Source organism: Thrips palmi, unplaced genomic scaffold, assembly GCF_012932325.1.
Source record: "Thrips palmi isolate BJ-2018 unplaced genomic scaffold, TpBJ-2018v1 HiC_scaffold_5, whole genome shotgun sequence".
NCBI lineage: Eukaryota > Metazoa > Arthropoda > Insecta > Thysanoptera > Thripidae > Thrips > Thrips palmi.
The window spans coordinates 4,607,436-4,625,477 of NW_023144632.1; the positions used below are offsets into that span (position 1 = coordinate 4,607,436).

The 18,042-nt window shown below is 60.1% G+C and overlaps 1 protein-coding gene across 1 annotated transcript in view; it reads left to right on the forward strand.

The window, feature by feature from the left end:
* LOC117650783 (regulating synaptic membrane exocytosis protein 1) overlaps positions 1 to 18,042 on the forward strand; it is a 100,918-nt gene that overhangs the window by 69,062 nt on the left and 13,814 nt on the right. Inside the window, exons 5-14 of the mRNA XM_034394385.1 lie at positions 9,701 to 9,857; positions 11,999 to 12,289; positions 13,487 to 13,589; positions 13,778 to 13,810; positions 14,199 to 14,268; positions 14,361 to 14,665; positions 14,792 to 14,860; positions 16,039 to 16,276; positions 16,556 to 16,644; positions 17,608 to 17,681. Coding sequence (XP_034250276.1) covers positions 9,701 to 9,857; positions 11,999 to 12,289; positions 13,487 to 13,589; positions 13,778 to 13,810; positions 14,199 to 14,268; positions 14,361 to 14,665; positions 14,792 to 14,860; positions 16,039 to 16,276; positions 16,556 to 16,644; positions 17,608 to 17,681 — 1,429 coding nt within the window. The remainder of the gene's footprint in view (positions 1 to 9,700; positions 9,858 to 11,998; positions 12,290 to 13,486; positions 13,590 to 13,777; positions 13,811 to 14,198; positions 14,269 to 14,360; positions 14,666 to 14,791; positions 14,861 to 16,038; positions 16,277 to 16,555; positions 16,645 to 17,607; positions 17,682 to 18,042) is intronic.

Genomic DNA, 18,042 nt, shown 5'->3' on the forward strand with positions numbered 1-18,042 from the left:
TTGGCGCTGCTGAGATGACTGCTCTAATACCCCATAATGGGGCGATGGTGTGCGTAGCGCGAAGCCCCGCCGTGTTTTGTGCTGCAGAGACGGGCCCGTCGTCTGAGCCAAGTCAGACGCCAAAAATCTTTCCGCTGTGCTTGACAAGCTGGCTAGGCGTTGTGCTGCTTCCAACAAAGCGCGGTGTGTAGTCAGACAAAAGCGGTCTCGAAACCGACTTAAATTTTAGTTAGAGCGACTAACCGCATTTGCCCTGCTGTCAGCCCAGCCCGGCTACCTCGTTTTGGCAATTACAGAGGCGCTGGGGCTGGGGCCACTGGGGCTTCCCGGCTGTGACGCCGCTGGGGGTGGCTTGCAGGGCTCCAGCCAGCCCCACAGCCAGCCCTGCCCCAGCCCTGCCCCAGCCAGCCCTGCCCCAGCCAGCCCCACAGCCAGCCCTGCCCCAAGCTTCCCAACCCTTGCGAGACGCCCCTCGAGGGCGCGCGGTGAGGCGCTCGACGCCTGGGAGGCGCAACCGCCTGACGCTGGGAGGGTTGGACCTGGAAAATATGAGGAGGGTGGCTGCGATGAAACATTCAAATGGGACCGGGGTGGTGCCAAAGTGGCGTTGATGCGAACCGTGGGAGAGACGGCGAGTGATCACCGAACAGGCGGCGGAAGGGACGCGGAGGGCCGGAGAGGGCCGCGTAGAGCCCTGCAGGGCAGCGCAGGGCCGCGTAGGGCGGCGCAGGGCCGCGTAGGGCCGCGAAGGGCCGCGTAGGGCCGCGCAGGGTCACGCAGGGCCGCGCAGAGCCGCGCAGAGCCGCGCAGAGCCGCGCAGAGCCGCGCAGAGCCGCGCAGAGCCGCGCAGAGCCGCGCAGGGCCGCGCAGGACAGGGCCGGGCAGGGCAGCGTAGGGCAGGGCCGCGAAGGGCCGCGAAGGGCCGCGTAGGGCCGCGTAGGGGCGGGCAGGGCCGCGTAGGGCCGCGCAGAGCAGCGCAGGGCTGCGCAGGACAGGGCCGGGCAGGGCAGCGTAGGGCAGGGCCGCGAAGGGCCACGAAGGGCAGCGCGGGGCCACGCAGGGCCACGCAGGGCCACGCAGGGCCACGCAGGGCCACGCAGGGCCGCGCAGCACAGGGCCGGGCAGGGCCGCGTAGGGCCGCGAAGGGCCCTCTGGGCCGGGCGGGACCGGGGGAGCGGCGTTGTGTCCGATCGATAAGGCGGGATACTGGATAGGCAGGCGGACGGCCCGGGACGGCCAGACGGCACCTGGAACCCCCCCCGCCCCGCCCCCCCCCGCCCCGCCCCGCCCCGCCCCGCCCCGCCCCGCCCCCCCCCGCCCCTCTCTGACCCGCTGCTACCCCTTTTCCCCTTTTTTGGTCCTTCCTTGGTGCGTCGGGGGCCGGGCCTGGCAGGCAGGCAGGCAGCGCGCCCTCCCGCGGGACGCAACACACACCTGTGATAACCACACCTGTGGCCCCGCCGCCCGCGGCGCGTCGATAGCGCGGTGCTGTGTGGTGCTGCGGGGTGCTGCGCAAAGGGGCCGCACCGCCACGGCGAACTCGCAGTGCAGCAGCGCACCCACGCCGCGGCCTGATCCTGTTTTAGTGTTAAGGCGGGCCCCCGGTGGCCGTTCCCCCGCGACGGCTAAAGGAACTTAAAAAGTGTTTTGACGGGAGTCTCCTTTTGCAAATACTCCTTGCCATTTTCGTCCTGGTAATGTAGCACTTTCCCGAGAGATGGCACCACAGTCAGGACTTCCAAAAAATAAAAGGGTCCTAGTTCTGGGTGGAAAGCCCTATACCTGCCGTGCTTTTGTGGCAGTGACGGACAGCGCGGTGCGTTTTGACAGTGTCGATGGCCAGACAGAGCGGCGCGGCCGGTGCGGCCCGGGCCTCGCCGTGCGCTCCAGACAGATGTCATTGTCCATCTCTGTCTCACCCGTGCAGTGCAAGCGAGACGGCCGAGGCGGGCATGGAGGGGGAAGCAGTGGCCGAAGAGCGAGGCGCGCGGCTGGCCCTGGAGTCCCACGCGCTCCAGTTTCCAAATTTAAAATTTGAATGAGACTTCTAAGTTGTGGCGGCTGGGTACCAACAGTTTCCTTTTCTTTCACGATCATTTTGACACCAGTCAAACAACGGATTGTAATCGGAGAAAAAATTTCTCCTACGACCTTCAGACTCTCCCATCGGGCATCGTGGATGAAACGTATCCCCCCTTTTCCTCTTACGCCACCCTTTTCGCCAAATTCTGGCCAGCGCGACGCGTTCAAGTCGTGAGGAGCTCGATGGGGGACTGGCTGGATCAGAGTCCGAGGGGGCCCGGCGGCCTGCCGGGCGCGCTCCGGGTCCTCGTCTGCAGCTCCGGCTTACCGGGGGGGGAGCGGGGGAGGGGGAGGCGGCGAAGACAATCCCCGGGCTGCAGGTCAGCTGTCAGTCAAAAATGTGTCGCGCCGCACCGCCTGGCCTGCACAGAGTTCCGATACCTGCCACTGCGCCACCGTCCAGAGCCCCGCCAGTCGACCGCCAACTTAAAAACGAAGAGAATGAGCCGAAACAGGGTCTTTTTATTTCAGTTCGATCTCAAGAACCATCAGTCGTAGGGTAAAAAGGCTTACAGAATATTAAAGGGGGACATCAGGGCCTAGTGAAATATGTATATGGCGATTCATGAAACTGATCCGCTGTCTGCAAAATAACTCAGTGAACATTGGCCGAAAATTGATCAACTTTAAACACCTATATCAATGCCTAAATATTATCTCACGAACTTCGCGCATACATATTTCACTAGATCTCGCCGTCCTCTTTACGATTCTGCAACGCAATTGTCTCTTGGACTCGTACTTTTTGAGATCGAACTGAAATAAGATTGAGTTTTTGAATGTTCAATAACTTCGTTCAAAATTGAACCAGCCCCAAAAAAATTTAAAGGGAGGTTCCTTTATGCGTCCCGAACCGGTGTACAAAATTTTAGCCGGATCGGAAACCTTTAACAATAGCCCGGGTCCCGCCTTAAGCGGCCGCTCTTTTATCCCGCGGAGAACGCTGCAGGAATAACTAACGGGCGTCACGTCCGGGCCACGTGGCCGCGTGCCGCTGGATCGCCTTACTGGAGCGCCCTACTGGAGTCGCCGCGCTAGTTTCCTGCCATGGAATCCTCCCTCTGCAGCTGTACCAGTCTTCTATAGACTTTTTATTCTTATGAATTTTTTTTTCTGTGGCTTAGTGATTTTAGAGCGTAACTATAATAATAGTAAAAAATCACGGTATTTTGCTGAAAAAAATCTCTGTGAGCTGCAGATAATTTCATGAAGGAAAATACAGTATTACAGACAAATATTTTCTACAGCAATAGTAATTTAATATCAATGGACAGTACGAAAAAAAATGTCAATGACAACAGAATATATTGTCTGTGCATACAGTAAAACTATTCTACAACAACAGTAAAAATTTCTTTGTGATGCACAGAAAAGTTCCCAGGCTAAAAAAACCATGAGCTGGGCCATGGGGATGGCTGACCATGGTGATCCGTAATTCACCATGGTCACAAGATTTTGCCCATGGAAAAATCCCCCTGGTGTTCAGGACCATGGGGAGGGCAGCCATGGGGATGCGACCCATGGGGATGCGTGCACCATGGGGATGCGAGCACCATGGGGGCGGCTGCACCATGGTGCACTGCCTCATGGGGAATGAAGGACGTGTCTAGCTTATACCTTGCGAGCATCAGGCACCTTGGTCACCGATAAAAATTTCGATGCTACGCACGATGGTGCTGTCGGCGTCACTCTATCTCGAAATACATAAAAGTTACGGAAAATTTCTGAATAAACTCTAGAGACTTCAACGCACGAGGAGGGCGACATTCCCCATGGTGCGAGCGCCACCATGGTGGCCAGCACCAGGGGAAAGACCTTTACCATGGTCTAGAACGCCGCACCATGGTGGTTCTCCCCATGGTCCGACCTCCACCAGGGGGAAGCCGGTTAAACCATGGGGATGGCAACTTCCACCAGGGGGAACAGCCCTATGGCCATGGAAATTCACCATGACGACCATGGTTTTTTTAGCCTGGGTTAGTCTGTAAGTCTACAGAAAAATATTTTGAAATTGTTTGGGAAATTCGATAGTGCTAAAATGGGTTCAATAACTTCTTTATATCCCATCCAAACCTATGTCATGCATTGACATTTTTTGTTCGCCTTGTCAATTCAAATCAATTGCTGCAAATCAATGCCCATTTGGGCCACTTAAATTCACTCATTAATCTTTTACCGTGGTACACGCAGTGTAATTTCACTAAGTACCACATTACTTTTCCCATAATCTACAGTAAAAAATACTATATTCATGAAAAATGTTTACGGCATTCACACAGTTATTTTTCTCTGTAGGTTTTTACTGTGCTTTACAGAAGATAAAGTCAAAAAAAGGTTTTTCAGTTAGTTTGCTGTATTTTTTACTACGGGTAATCGTAAATTTTACTGTGACTACAGTAAAATTTTTTTTTACTATAGACATATTGGAAAAAAAGTCCATAGAGATGCTGAGAGTGATGGTACAGTGCCACTGACGTCAACCTACTGCTGGAATCAACGAGGTAGTGCTTCTGCGCCGCTGTCGTCGCCGGAGTCGCCCTTTTGAGCCGCTTTGCTGGGGGAAATCCCTTAATGAGGGCATCGCGCTCGAGACGCGCCCGCCGTGCAGGCAGCCTCTTCGGCACTCCAGCGAACCGGGAGCGGCGCAGCGGCGCAGCGGCGCCTGCGGAGTAGGCAACCCAACGCGCACCCCGCCGTTATGCTCGGGTTTTTAGGTGTGTTCTTTTGGTGTTCTTGTGTCTCGATTCTCTAGTTTCTCTCTGGGTTTTTTCAAAGGGGAAAGGCACCCTGTGTGGTCTCAGGAGTAAAGGGTTAATCAAATGCTATTGGTTGTCAATATATTTTTATGATCTAGTTGGGCAGAATTTAGGTACTCGCGTCAGACAGGATCTTCAGGCTTACTCACCTAGGCACAGGTTACAGATAATAGTTCGCGAGGTATGGCACAATGCCGGGCTGTTCTAAGTCCGTTAATAGTAGGACGAAACTATTCTAAGTCCCGTATGCTAATTACCAGAGAGTAGTCCGGCTGCGAGCAGTTGGGCCAAAAGGGGAAAAGGTGGTGAACCGGTCAAGCGATGAAACTCTTCTGACCGGGCCCCTCGCGCTGTCCGAGGCGACGAAGCCTCGGCGCGACTAATTAATTCCTCCCTCTATTCGGCCAAGCTGACTCGCACCAATCACAATACAACACTGGTGAAACAAAGGCATTAAAATTATGCCCTTAGGGCATAAATCGTTATGCCTTTGGGAAGGGCATTAAAATTTTGCTTTAATTTCCCATACCATTTACGCCCTTCCCGAGGGCGTAAAACGATTTATGCCCTTGCAAGGGCATAAAAGCGTATTTATGCCCTAAAGGGCGTAATTTTTATGCCTTTGTTTTACCAGTGAATTCGTCATCGGTACCCAATGGGGATCACCCACAACTACGCATCCCGGGTGACCAACAGTGGGGGTACCTTTGACCCATTTTTATCCTAACGCCGCGGCTTGGAACGCGCGGCCCGCTTTGCGAAAGGACTTGCCCGGCTTCACTCTGGGCCTCTCCACTATTCAGCTATTCACTATCAGCGGAGCGGGGCGACCGAGCAAACGCGATGTCGGGCCCTTCCCGCCAACAGGTGAGGCGTGTGGTGGGTGGGGCTTGGGGCCGCCACCAGGGCGAGCCGCTAGGGCGGCTAGGGCGGCGCACCGCGGCGCACCACCAGGGTGCGCGAGTGCCTGCGGGGCACTGTGGGGGCTCCACGGGTCAGCCAGGTATTCACTCACTTTGGCGTAACGGAGCGGCCGGGCCGGGGCCGCCCGTGCGTCCGCCGGCCGCCCGTGCGTCGGCCTGGTTAGTCGACCCGTGTGTGTGTTCTCGTTCTACAGCCCGCAGTGCCACCGCCGGGCCGGCCGCCAACCCCACCGCGTCCAGGGCGTAGTCGTGCCGTAGCCGTGGCGTAGCCGTGGCGTAGCCGACCTCCGGCGGGGAGGGGCGGGGAGGGGCGGGGAGGGGCGGGGAGGGGCGTCACAGGGCGTGGTTGTTGTTGCCCGCGAGGACGCCGCCAGTGGGTGTCGCGCTGACGCCGCACTGCCGGAGCCCCGACGGTTATTTTTAAACGCCCTCCGCTGTTGACGGCAGGAGCCGGGGGTTCTGTGTCGGGTAAGGTTTGAACAGACCCACTCACCGGGTGACGGGGCGGGGGGCGGCTGCAAGTGGCCCCGGCAGCCTGGGCGACGTCACCAAGGCCTGGGTGGCGCGGCAGCGCGGCAGGCTTTTAGTGAAACAGCTTTAGACGCCCGCCAACGCCAAAAGGGCGACGACGGAAAAGCGCTGTATTATTTTTGCTTTTTCTTATTCTGGCTGCTTTATCGGGCCGGCTCCCTTCATTGGATCACGGCGCGGCGGCCGGTGCTGCACTGCATTGCAGCCCAGGCCTCGGCGTGCCTCCGCATGCCTCGGAGTGCTGGTCACGGCCGAGGCCCGGCGCCGGACAAAGAGATCCCCGCGCACGCCGCGCACGCCTGGCCCATGTGGGCTGCGGCGAATATAAAACAATTATTCCATGGCGCCTCGCCCGGCCTCGCCCGGCCGCGGTCCGAGAGCGCGTGCTTTGTGCCCGGCATGGAGGCTGGCGGAGGCTGGTGGAGGCTGGTGGAGGCTGGTGGAGGCTGGTGGAGGCTGGTGGAGGCTGGCGGAGGCTGGTGGAGGCTGGTGGAGGCTGGTGGAGGCTGGTGGAGGCTGGTGGAGGCTGGTGGAGGCGTGGAGGTGGTGGAGGCTGGTGGAGGCTGGTGGAGGCTGGTGGAGGCTGGTGGAGGCTGGTGGAGGCTGGTGGAGGCTGGTGGAGGCTGGTGGAGGCTGGTGGAGGCTGGTGGAGGCTGGTGGAGGCTGGTGGAGGCTGGTGGAGGCTGGTGGAGGCTGGTGGAGGCTGGTGGAGGGAGGCAGAGGGGCAGCCGCGACAACAACCAACTTTTCAAAGAGTGAAGCGGGGCGAGAGGCGAGACAAGGCCGCGCTATCCACTTCCCCGTTCCAGGCACGAAGCGGCAACTCATTTCGTTTTCCACTTGGCGCCGGCATCGCTTGTGGCTGGCGACGGCAGCGACGGCAGCGGCGGCGGCAGGGGACGCCTGGGCCTCGGGATGGATGGCTTCCAGGGCCCGGCCATATTCGTCGGCGAGGCGCCCTGCTTCGCCTGCTTGGGGAGCTCCTCCTGATTCCACAATGAGCGGCACACTTTTTATGTGTGCTTTTCGCTGTCGCGTGGTTGTCCCTTTCCCCTGGCCCTGCGCTGCTTTGGGCTGCGCTGCGCTGGGCTGCGCTGGGCTGCTTTGGGCTAAGCTGCGCTGCGCTGTGCTGGGCTGCGCTGGGCTGCGCTGGGCTGCTTTGGGCTGCGCTGGGCTGCGCTGGGCTGCGCTGGGCTGCGCTGGGCTGCGCTGGGCTGCGCTGGGCTGCTTTGGGCTGCTTTGGGCTGCGCTGGGCTGCTTTGGGCTGCTTTGGGCTAAGCTGCGCTGCGCTGTGCTGCTTTGGGCTGCGCTGCGCTGTGCTGCTTTGGGCTGCGCTGCGCTGTGCTGCTTTGGGCTGCGCTGCGCTGGGCTGCGCTGGGCTGCGCTGGGCTGCGCTGGGCTGCGCTGCTTTGGGCTGCGCTGGGCTGCGCTGGGCTGCTTTGGGCTGCACTGCGCTGCTTTGGGCTGCGCTGCTTTGCGCTGCGCTGGGCTGCGCTGGGCTGCGCTGCGCTGAGCAACACCACGCGATACACTGGCGCAGGAACGAGTGCCGACAGCACCCTCACTGTCACGGGCAATATTCCACCACCGACGAGGACGGGCCGGCGGGCCGACGGGCGGTGGCGCGACCGGGCTGCTGTCCGCACAAAAAATGACACAGATGACAGGCTGAGGGTATTACATTACTGCGGACCGCTCATTTACACCCGCGAGCCTCCACTGTGCGGCAGAGGGCGAGAGGACCCGTCATGGTGGACGTGCCGCTGGACACGTTCATTTCAACACAATAGGTCTTTTACCCGTCCCCTCTTCGAAGGACAGCCCGGAAACCACGCGCACCCTGCGTGACGGCCATTTCCCGAAAAGATACACAGCTAGACAGAGCGTGCACGAAGTTGTGTCGCTTAAACTGGTCGCCTGGCGCACTGTGCCGGTGGAGCGCCTGCGAACTAGCACAGCGCGGCTGCCACGCGCGGCGGGCTAGCCTACCTCGCGGGCGGCCTCTCTGGGGGCCCAGAGCGCCTGTGAACTCGAGGGTAGGCAGCACAGCACGGCTGCCACGCGCGGCGGGCTAGCCTACTCGCGCGGCGTTGCGATTGCGATTAATGGCTGGGCACAAATGATCGTCTGCCTTTCGGGCCCGCCCCGCCATGTCGGTGATTACCAGCACGTGACGGGTCGTCGCTGAGCAACCCACGCGTACACTGGCGCGAACGAGTGCCACACCTTGTCACGGGCAATATTACCACCGACGAGGACGGCCGGCGGGCCAGGGCGTGGGCGACCGGGCTGTTCCGCCCAAAAAGACACAGATGACAGGTAGGGTTGACATTATCGGACGCCCATTACACCCGGCAGCCCCCTTTGTGCGCAGAGGCGAGGGCCGTATGGTGGACGCCCTGGACACGTTCTTTCCCCCAATGGTTCTAAATGGGTCTTACCCGCCCTCTTCGAAGGAGCCCGGAAAACCCGCACCTCGTGCGGCCATTTCCCGAAAGATACAAGACAGACGTGCAGAGTTTGCCCTAAGGGCGCCGGTACTTGCCGGTGATGCCTGCACTCGAGGTGCCCAGGCTGGGGGCTACCTACCTGGGCGATCTATAATGGCGGGCCACAAAGATCTCTCCGTTGGCCCGGCCCCCATCGGTGATTAGAGCGTAGGGTGACCTGGTGCCTCTCTGGTGGCCCAGAGCGCCTGCGAACTCGAGGGTAGGCAGCACAGCACGGCTGCCACGCGCGGCGGGCTGGTCTACCTCGCAGGAAGTCCGTAGGCCGTGGCGAACCGCCTGTGGACTGCGGAAGGCTCCGAGCTGCAAATCGAGTCCCCGCGATCGACGGGGCGGAAATGGCCAGGAAGGCGGTGGAAACCCGCCGCGTCGCCGCGCGGAACGAACCGAAAGAAGGGGTCTCGGGGGTGAGCGGGGCACGCCACGCCGCGCCACGCCGCGCCACGGAGCCACTGTGGCGTCATTACAGGGCAGCCTCTCAGTCTCTCTGGCGGCGGGGTGCAGGCACTGGAAAACAAGGTTCGCTGTGGACAGACGGCTAGCGATGCGCTACACTGCCGCTGCTTGCCGACGACTGCCTGCTCTCCGCCTGCCCTCCAGCCGGGGCCGGAGGGCTCGGGGACCGCGAGGCAAGGCGAGGCAAGGCGAGGCGAGGCGCCACCGGACTTGTTGCGTCGCGTCCGCGTCGTCCTCTCCGGACACGGACTTTGCTTTTCTTCCCGGATCCGGTTGCTCGCCGTATTTACCCGCCCCTCGAATCGACGCTGGGGAACACGAACGGAGGGGCAATATTTGCATGCCACGCCGGGTACTGTATTCTTGTTACGCGCGCGTGTTTGTGCGCGTTCGTGTGTGTGTGGTGTGTGCGCGTGTGTTCCTCATGACGCCATGCCTGTTGCAGGAAAGAACCCGGGAAGCCGCCGTGCCGCACCGGGGCGTGCCGCGTGTGCCTCAAGAGCCTCAAGCCCGAGGACGTGATCCGAGTGTGCGGCGAGTGCCACTTCAAGGTGTGCGAGGACTGCGCGTCGTACACCAAGCAGGAGGACCTCGCTGACGACGTGAGTACACACCTCGCCCTTGCCCTTCCCGCCCTTGCCGCCCTTGCCGCCTTGGCCTTGCTGCCGGCGCGTGGTGTCATTTTCGCTCAGTGGAGGTGGGTCGACGACGACGCCCTGCGTCTCAGATGCCTTTGTGGTGGTCGGGGCGCTGGGTGAATTGGAAGCCTTCGGCAACCAACGGTTATAATCTCTCCGTGCCGCTGTGCTGGCGCTGTGCTGGCGCTGGCACCCGACCCTGCCGAGCCTGTCCGTCGCCCGACCGCCACCGCGCCAGCGCCCCGGCAAAGCCCCGCAAAGCCCTCCTCGAACCCACGCGCCGCGCGCCGCCATGGCGCCCCCTAGGCACCGCCGAGGCGGGGCTGCGGGGGCTGCCCGAGCTGCTCTTCCCGTGACGTCCTTAGCACGCCCTGCGACCCGCCAGGGGCTCGCGCGCGCTGCCTCGAATCGGCCCTGGCCCGGCCCTGGCGACGCACTTCCACGTGTTCGGAAGGAAGGACGACCGCTCGCTTTCTTTCTTGTCTCACGCTTGGGCTCAGTGCTCGTGACGATGTGTGTGTGTGTGTGTGTGTGTGTGTGTGTGTGTGTGTGTGTGTGTGTGTGTTCCTTGAAAGAGAGACAGAGCGACGAGAGAAGCAGGCCGTGATATGGGTGGCTCATGCCCACCCAGCTGGCGTCCTCGAGCCCCGCAAACTTCCCTCACTCGGCGGCGTGTCCTGCCAGTCCCTGCCGTCCCTACTCGACGTCTTTGTCCCCCCTTCACCTCTCTCTCTCTCTCTCTCTCTCTCTCTCTCTCTCTCTCTCTCTCTCTCTCTCTCTCTCTTTCTCTCTCTCTCTCTTTCTCTCTCTCTTTCTTCTCACCCGTTCCCATCCTGCTGCCCTCTTTGTGCCAGTCCGCCTTGTGGCAGCCCTCCCAGGTCCCGAAATCCACGTCAATTTTCACCAGCGCACCCCCAACCGCTCATTCCACCGTCCCACCGTTCCACCCCCAGGGCCGCGAGGGTAGAACGAGATTTCCATAATCTGTGCGGCACACAGTGGAGGCTGAGGCCTGCGGATGGTGCTGCTGTGCCGTGCTGTGCCGTGCTGTGCTGTGCCGTGCCGTGCCATGCCGTGCCGTGCCGTGCCATGCCGTGCCGTGCCGTGCTGTCCGGTGCCGTGCCGTGCCGTGCCTCCCCAGTGGCTGCGTTGCTGACGGTCCAGTGAGGCGCAGCCTGAAAACGAAGAGCCCTCGTTAAAAATATCAAATATTTAGACTGACGCGGCAGGACTACATCCAGGCAAACGGTGTCCCACCCCGCTCCCAACCTGCCCCTCTCGATTCTGTTTCCAGAGCCCCACCGTCCCTCCCTCCCCGTCCAGGTCCGCGCAATAGAGAACAGCAATGGAGGGGGTAACGACTTCGGGAATCCGGCCGACACCAGATTGGTAATCCGTAATCCAGGTAACCCAAATTTGAGGTAATCCGGGAAAATTTTGAGGTAATCCGGGGTGGGGTAATCCTGCTAAATCCAAAGGTAATCTATGAATTTTTTTATGGTAATCCGGAGGTAATTTGGGGGTAATCCGGGGTAATCCGGGGTAGTCCGTAATCCGGCTGACACGAAATTTACCAGTCGTTACCCCCTCGACAGCAATGGTCCAAGTTGTCCCGTTAAGCGCGGCGCGCGGGGGGCGGCCCCTCGTGCCCGCTCGTGCCTCGCCTCCAGCACGCCTCCAGCACGCCCCCAGCACGCCTCCACACTGAAAAACCAAACGTGGTCCAGACCGCACCATTGGTGTGGTCAGATAGGTGCCATTTTGACCGCATCAGTTGGTGTGGCCTAGACCACGTTTGGCCACGTTTGGTGCGGTCTAGACCACGTTTGACCACGTTTGGTGCGGTCTAGACCACGTTTGACCACGTTTGGTGCGGTCTAGACCACGTTTGACCACGTTTGGTGTGGTCTAGACCGCACCAAACGTGGTCAAACGTGGTCTAAACCACACCAACTGATGCGGTCAAAATGACACCCATTTGACCACACCAGTTGGTGCGGTCTAGACCACGTTTGGTTTTTCAGTGCAGCACGCCTGCAGGCAGGGAGGCAGCCCTGTGGTGCTCATCGCGCTCATCGCGCCGTGCGGCCGTCGTTTTGTTGCAGGCCTGGCGCTGCTCCATCTGCCGCCGCAAGCTGCAGTCGCGCGCCCAGGTGGCGGCCCAGGACTCGACGGAGACGTCCTTGGAGCTGCCCGTGTGCGAGTCCCTGCAGCGCCGCCACAGCGACGTCAAGCTGGGCGGCAGCGGCGGGCTGAGTCCGGGAGGCGCCGGGGCCGCGGGGGGGGGCGCGGGCGGGCTGGGCGCAGGCCTCGCGCCGCCGCGCTCCCCGGAGCTGCGCCGCCACTCGGACGTGTCGCCCGCCTCCCTCAAGGAGCTGGAGAAGGTCAAGAGCCACGTGAGTGTGATTCAGCGGTAATGTTTCTTCCCCCGCTGTGCCAACGGCACTGATTTTGTGCGGGGGCTGCGCTGCGGCCGAGGCCAAGGCCGAGGCCAAGGCCGAGAGGAGGGTCAGCCATCCAGTTGCCACGGTCCAGCTGGCGAAGGTCAAAAGGCCAGGAGAGCCGAGAGAGTTGTCGAGGCAACCGAGTTAGGGATTCGCCTGTAACTACTATCACGGGCTGCTCGCCGAAGCGAGACGAGCCGCGTCCGCAGAGTCCGTCCGGTCCGCGTCCACGACGGCATAAACTTTTCTTTGCGTCCCTGCTGCAGAGAGATTGCTGCTGCGCCCTCTCTCCTTTCAGCGAAAAGATCCCTTTTTCATGAAATGTTTTTCTGCCTTTCCTTTTGCTGGGGGGGGGGGATGCGACACGGCCGAGGCCGCGCCTTCGGGCCCGGACTCTTGCAGACAGGTGCTGGAGCTGGTGACGTGGGCGGTGGTCTTGGCCGTGGACGTGGAGTGCGTCCTCCTGTCTTGTCGCGGTGTTTGTCTGCCTGGGGGAGTGGTTTCTTCAACTTCCCGAGAGCAAAGCCCAGATATTGCCCTCAAGGCAAGCTGATATTGACATCCTGGTACACTGGTACCCCGAGGGAATTTTTGCCTGCTTATGTGGCAAGACTTCCGCAAACGGTGGCCGGGGCCGGCCCGGCCCAGCCCGTGTTGCTGAGGCATGACGACGCCGTGCTGTCCACGGGGTCCTTGGCGGTCTGGCGGCAGCCTGGCGGGGGCCTTGGTGGCCAAGAGCCGAGAGCCCTGTAACGCAACGCTACTCCGCGCTACGCCAGGCTACGCCACGTCAGGCCGGGCCTAGGCTGCGTAGGGCTGTGTGGCGCGTGTCGTCGTTAGGCCCACGTAAACCCCGCGCCGTCAGCTTTGCGTCTGTCCCGCAAGCCGTGTGAGGGCCACGGCGAGCGTCGGGGGAAACAGGCCGTGATTGGTTGGCTAGTGACGTCAGCATCAGGGGAGCGGAACCAATCGGACGGATTAGCGAACTCCCGGCTGATGGTTAAGTTTGCGGTGATGTCTCACGCTCGTGTGGGTCCGGGCCGCCCTGGCCTCGCCTCTCGGCGCGTCGATCTCAATCATCCAAGTTTTGGGGCGGCGTCTCGAGTGAGGTGAGGCGGTGCTGATGAGGGCCTCCGTGTGGTGCTGCAGGTGGCGAGCGAGCGGCGCAACGACTGGGACCCGGACTGGCGGCACAGCAAACGTGGCGTCTCGCCCGGCGGAGGCTCGCGGGCCGCGTCCCCGCAGAACCCAGGTGAGGGTCGCAGCGAATCAGGTAGAGCGGGGACGTACCCCACACTGGAACTTAAACCACACGTCTGTAGTTTTGGTTGGCTGTCGTTTGAAGGGGCACATAATGTGGTACCATCATGATCGGTAAATCTTATCAAATTTGAGGAGGAGATGAAATCGAGTAAAATAATTGTGGGCCGCCTCTTGCAGGGGACGAGGGTGACCCCGGCGAGGAGTGGCGGCGCAGGGCCTCGCACGCCGGGGCCGGGGGGCGGCGGCGCTCCCGGGTGCAGAAGCAGCACTCGTACGACGACGAGATCAAGGCGGGCGGCGCCGCGGCCGGTGTGCCGGGGGCGGCTGCCGACGTGGGCCTGGGGCTGCCGGCGCAGCTGCCCCGCCGCGCCTCGGCGTACGACGTGTACCAGGCGGGAGGCGCGCTGTCGCCGCAGGCCATGGCGGCGGCCATCCAGGCGGCGGCCAGGGGTGGGTCTGGCGGGGGCGGCCCGTCGGACCCGTCCGGACGGCGGTCCTCCTTCAGGAAGCCCGAAGACCCCTCAGGTAAGTCCCCGCCTTTGAGAAGCACCTCCTACTTTACTCTGCGACGCTACAAGTTGTTCTCATGTCTTTGCAGTGGCCGTGCTGGACGTGGCGGACGGTGCCCCGGAGGAGGAGCGGCGGACGCGGCGCCGCGGATCTCAGCTGTGAGTCGTGGACCGCGGCCTTGGCGGTCTTGGCCTGCAGGTGGTGTGGCGGCCGCGAGCCCCCAGGCGCTTGACGCTGTTTCGTGTTCCAGGCCTGACATTAACAAGATACGGGCGGCCAAGGCGGGCGGCGGAGACGCTCCCTTGGGGGGTCCTTTGGTGCCGGGCATGGGTGGCCCCGGGCCCCCGGTCGGGCACGCGGGTGGGCACCCCGTTGGGCACCCGGTGGGGCACTCGGTGGGGCACGCGGGCGGGCACGCGGGCGGGCACTCGCACCGCGCGCCCCCGGCGATGGAGGACGCCGGGGACGCGGAGCGAATGCGGCGGCAGACATCCGTCACCGACGGCGAGGCCATCAAGATTGTCATCCACGACGTCGACTCGGATCCCATGTTCGGTGAGTTTGCCTCCGTTCATTTTGCGCTGCGTGGCACTGATAGTCACCCCTCTCGCAGAAATGTGTGAGTTGGTGGCGCATGCGTGTGAGTGTGTGTTGACCGTCCTCACTGTCTTCCTGCCGCAGGTGCCCGCGGCGCGGCCAGCAAGCGGCGGGTCGTCCTACGGCGAGACCCCTCGGACAAGGCCCACCGCAGTGAGTGCAACAAGGGGCGGCCAGGGGCGGCGCGTACACGCGGCGGGGGGGTGCGGGGCGGCTCCAAGACGAGGCCAAGGGTGCCCGCAGGCGCTGGGCCACGCGGGGTGGGGGTGGGGGGTGGAGGCCTCGCTACCTATTAGCAGGAAAGGAGTATCATAATGTCATCAGGAACAAGCGGTAGTTACGTGCGGCGTAGGCAGCCGTAGGCAGCGGCGCACGTGGGGTAGCAATGCAATTTGCAAAGTACGGAAGCAGCGCCTTCACGTGGCACGCTACCACGGAAGGAACGGAGTTAGCGAGAAATTAAACATTAAATCTTTTCCCGCCAAAGCGCTGCCGCCGCCAGCACGACCCCCCTCTCTCTCTCCCTTTTTTATACGTTGCGCAAGGCAGGACGCTACACGCCTCTCCTTTGATATTGAAGAGTGCCGTGTACACACTACATACTAGATGATGCAGGTCAAGTCCCCAGGTGACTTTTTGCCTTTATTTTGAGGTTCTCTCCAGCCGGCACACTGACACAGTCCCCCTCGGCAAATACATAAAAGCATTCGAAAGAAAAATCAATATGCCTAGACAACCACTAGAAGTACTCAAAATAATTTTTTTTTCTTCTCTGGGTGGCGCTTGGTGGTGGGCGTCGTGAAGGCACAGCCTTTCGAAATGTCGCGGATTGTTTTGGTTCTGGGCCACCCTCTCCGCTGGCCCGTCAAGCTATCGTCAGCCCCCGAGCCCCCGGGCTGCAAGGCCGATGTCATGGTTACATGAGAGGCGTTATGCGTTCAACGTCCCGGCTCGATCCTCGATCTCGAATTCATCAGCTGTCACCGGCGAGCATGGGCGCGGCAGCGCGGCAGGGGCGCGCGCTCGGGGGAGGGGGCAGGGGGTTGGGTAGGATGGGTGGGGCGGGATGGGGCGGAGGGGAGCGCTCCCAAGGTCGATTTTGATGAGAGAATTCCAGGGATTACTGCAGTTTTATGAGGTTATGATGAGGACACCGCCGACCGACAGTGGGGCGGCCGATGTGGAGCCCAGGTGGCCGTAGCCTCGTTTTCTCGTTGTGACCCGGGTCGAGCCTTAGGGCGGGCACGGTTCGGCCCCGGTGACGCGGTACCCTGACGGCCTTCCGGCGTGCCGACCAGAGGTTCCGCCCTGACGCTGGCCTTGTGTTGCAGCCCGAGGCTTCGGCATGCGCGTGGTGGGCGGCAAATCCGGGCCCGACGGCCGCCTGTTCGCTTACATCGTGTGGACCGTGCCCGGCGGGCCGGCCGAGAAGGGCGGCCTGCAGCGCGGCGACAAGGTGCTGGAGTGGGGGGGCGTGGCCCTCACAGACCGCAGCTTCGAGGAGGTGTGCTCCGTCATGGACAGGACGGGGGACGTCGCCGAGCTCCTCGTCGAGCACTGCTCAGACCTGTGCGTACGAAGAGAACATTATACGCCATTCGTGTAAATTTGGTCAGAATGTCAGAAACATGTCTGAAATCCTGATCGAAATTCACGCACCTCTGAAAGCTAAAATTCTGACGGTTTACGAGACTGTCGGGAGATGTTTTCAGCTTTCAGAGTTGCGCGAATTTTCATCAGGTTTTCAGAGAGGTTTCTGACATTTTGAAAAGACTTACACGAGTGCGTCACATCATGCTTTAATTGTTCCTTTTTTGAATGTACTAATGACCCGATGATACGTGGCAGACGCATGTGCGATCTCCTCGACGATCCCTCCAGCTACTCCTCGGGACCACGGAAGAGTGGCCAGGGGGAGCAACTGGGATTGAGCCTGGGTGAGTTGCGCCTGTCGTCTGGTGAGTGTCGTTTCTCATAATCCGTCTCCTCCTTCGATTCTACTCCGCCACCCTTCTCACAAGCCGTTGCATCTTTGCACACCCTCTGGTTGGCACCTTCGAGAGCGGTCCGTTTGAGAGGTAGCCCGGCACCTCTACGGACACACCTCTAAATCCGAGTAGACTTAAATTTACCTCTACGGCAGTTTTCAGACAGACAGAGGGATATTGCAAATATGTTTTTCGATGTGTATGTTTTAGAGGCAAACTTCCTTAGAGGTACATTCTCGTCTACCCCGCCGATTAAGGAGTGTTCTAGTGGAGGTGCAAGGCGACTCGACGACGCCTCCTTCATTGAAGCAATACTTTTTCTTCCATTTGTCTCTTCGTCATTTCGCTATACATACGTTTCTTGAAAATAAAAGCGCAAACTAAAAAACAGTATTGGTAGTGAGTGTAACTTTCTCACCCTCCTGTTGCAAACGTGCTAAGTGCGATTGTCTATCTTAAAAAGTTGATTCAAACTCACGTCGATATCTATGGCTGGCGTAGATTTCTTTGTATGGCACAACCGCTGTTTGCTTGACACTGCAAGAAAATACCACAGCAAAAGTACACTAATTACTGGCAAATTTTTTTATCAGGAATTTATTGTACTTTCAAAGTACAACAATTGTTGTACAAAGTACAATGGAACCGGCATGACGAGTGCTGGGCAGTCCAGGCCTCGTTGTGGTTTGTGCAATTCTCTTTGTGCCTTACACAATCCCTGTTTACTTTTATTGTACAGTTTTTGTTGTACTTTTGTTGTACTATTCACACTTTTTCTTGCAGTGTAGGTGGATTCAAACTCTTGCTGGTGTAAATATATCTGGCTGTCAAGTGGCTCTGCGAAATTGCTTTCTTATAAAATAGGACTGAACATGGTCACATTTTCAGTTGATAAGATTTGTTCTGACCGAGTGAATGCTGTTGCAGACTCGGAGACCGAGAAAGCGCCAGCCTCGCCGACCAGAAGAAAGTTACCGAAGACACCGGTATAATAGCTGCTAGCATGGAGACAGTCGTTCACCTGCTTTGTGTACTGTATTGTAATGCTAGTATGGGCTCCGCGACCCTGCGGACGCTGCCATGAGAGCGGCGTTATTTCTGTTTGACCCGGCTGTAGCTAAATCATTCTTCTGCGAAGCGATATGTGTAGCAACATTCAAAGTAGACAGAGGTAACGCCGCCGTGCTGCCATGGTGCTGCCGTCGAGAGGAGCGCTGCAGAGCAAGCTGCATGCTGGGATATTTTTTACTTCCGTATCTAGTGTGTTTGATAGTGCGTTGTACAGGATGCGGATTGCTCGTCTTCGTTGAGCGTCAAGGTAGGCATGCGAGGGACTTTCGTTCGCCT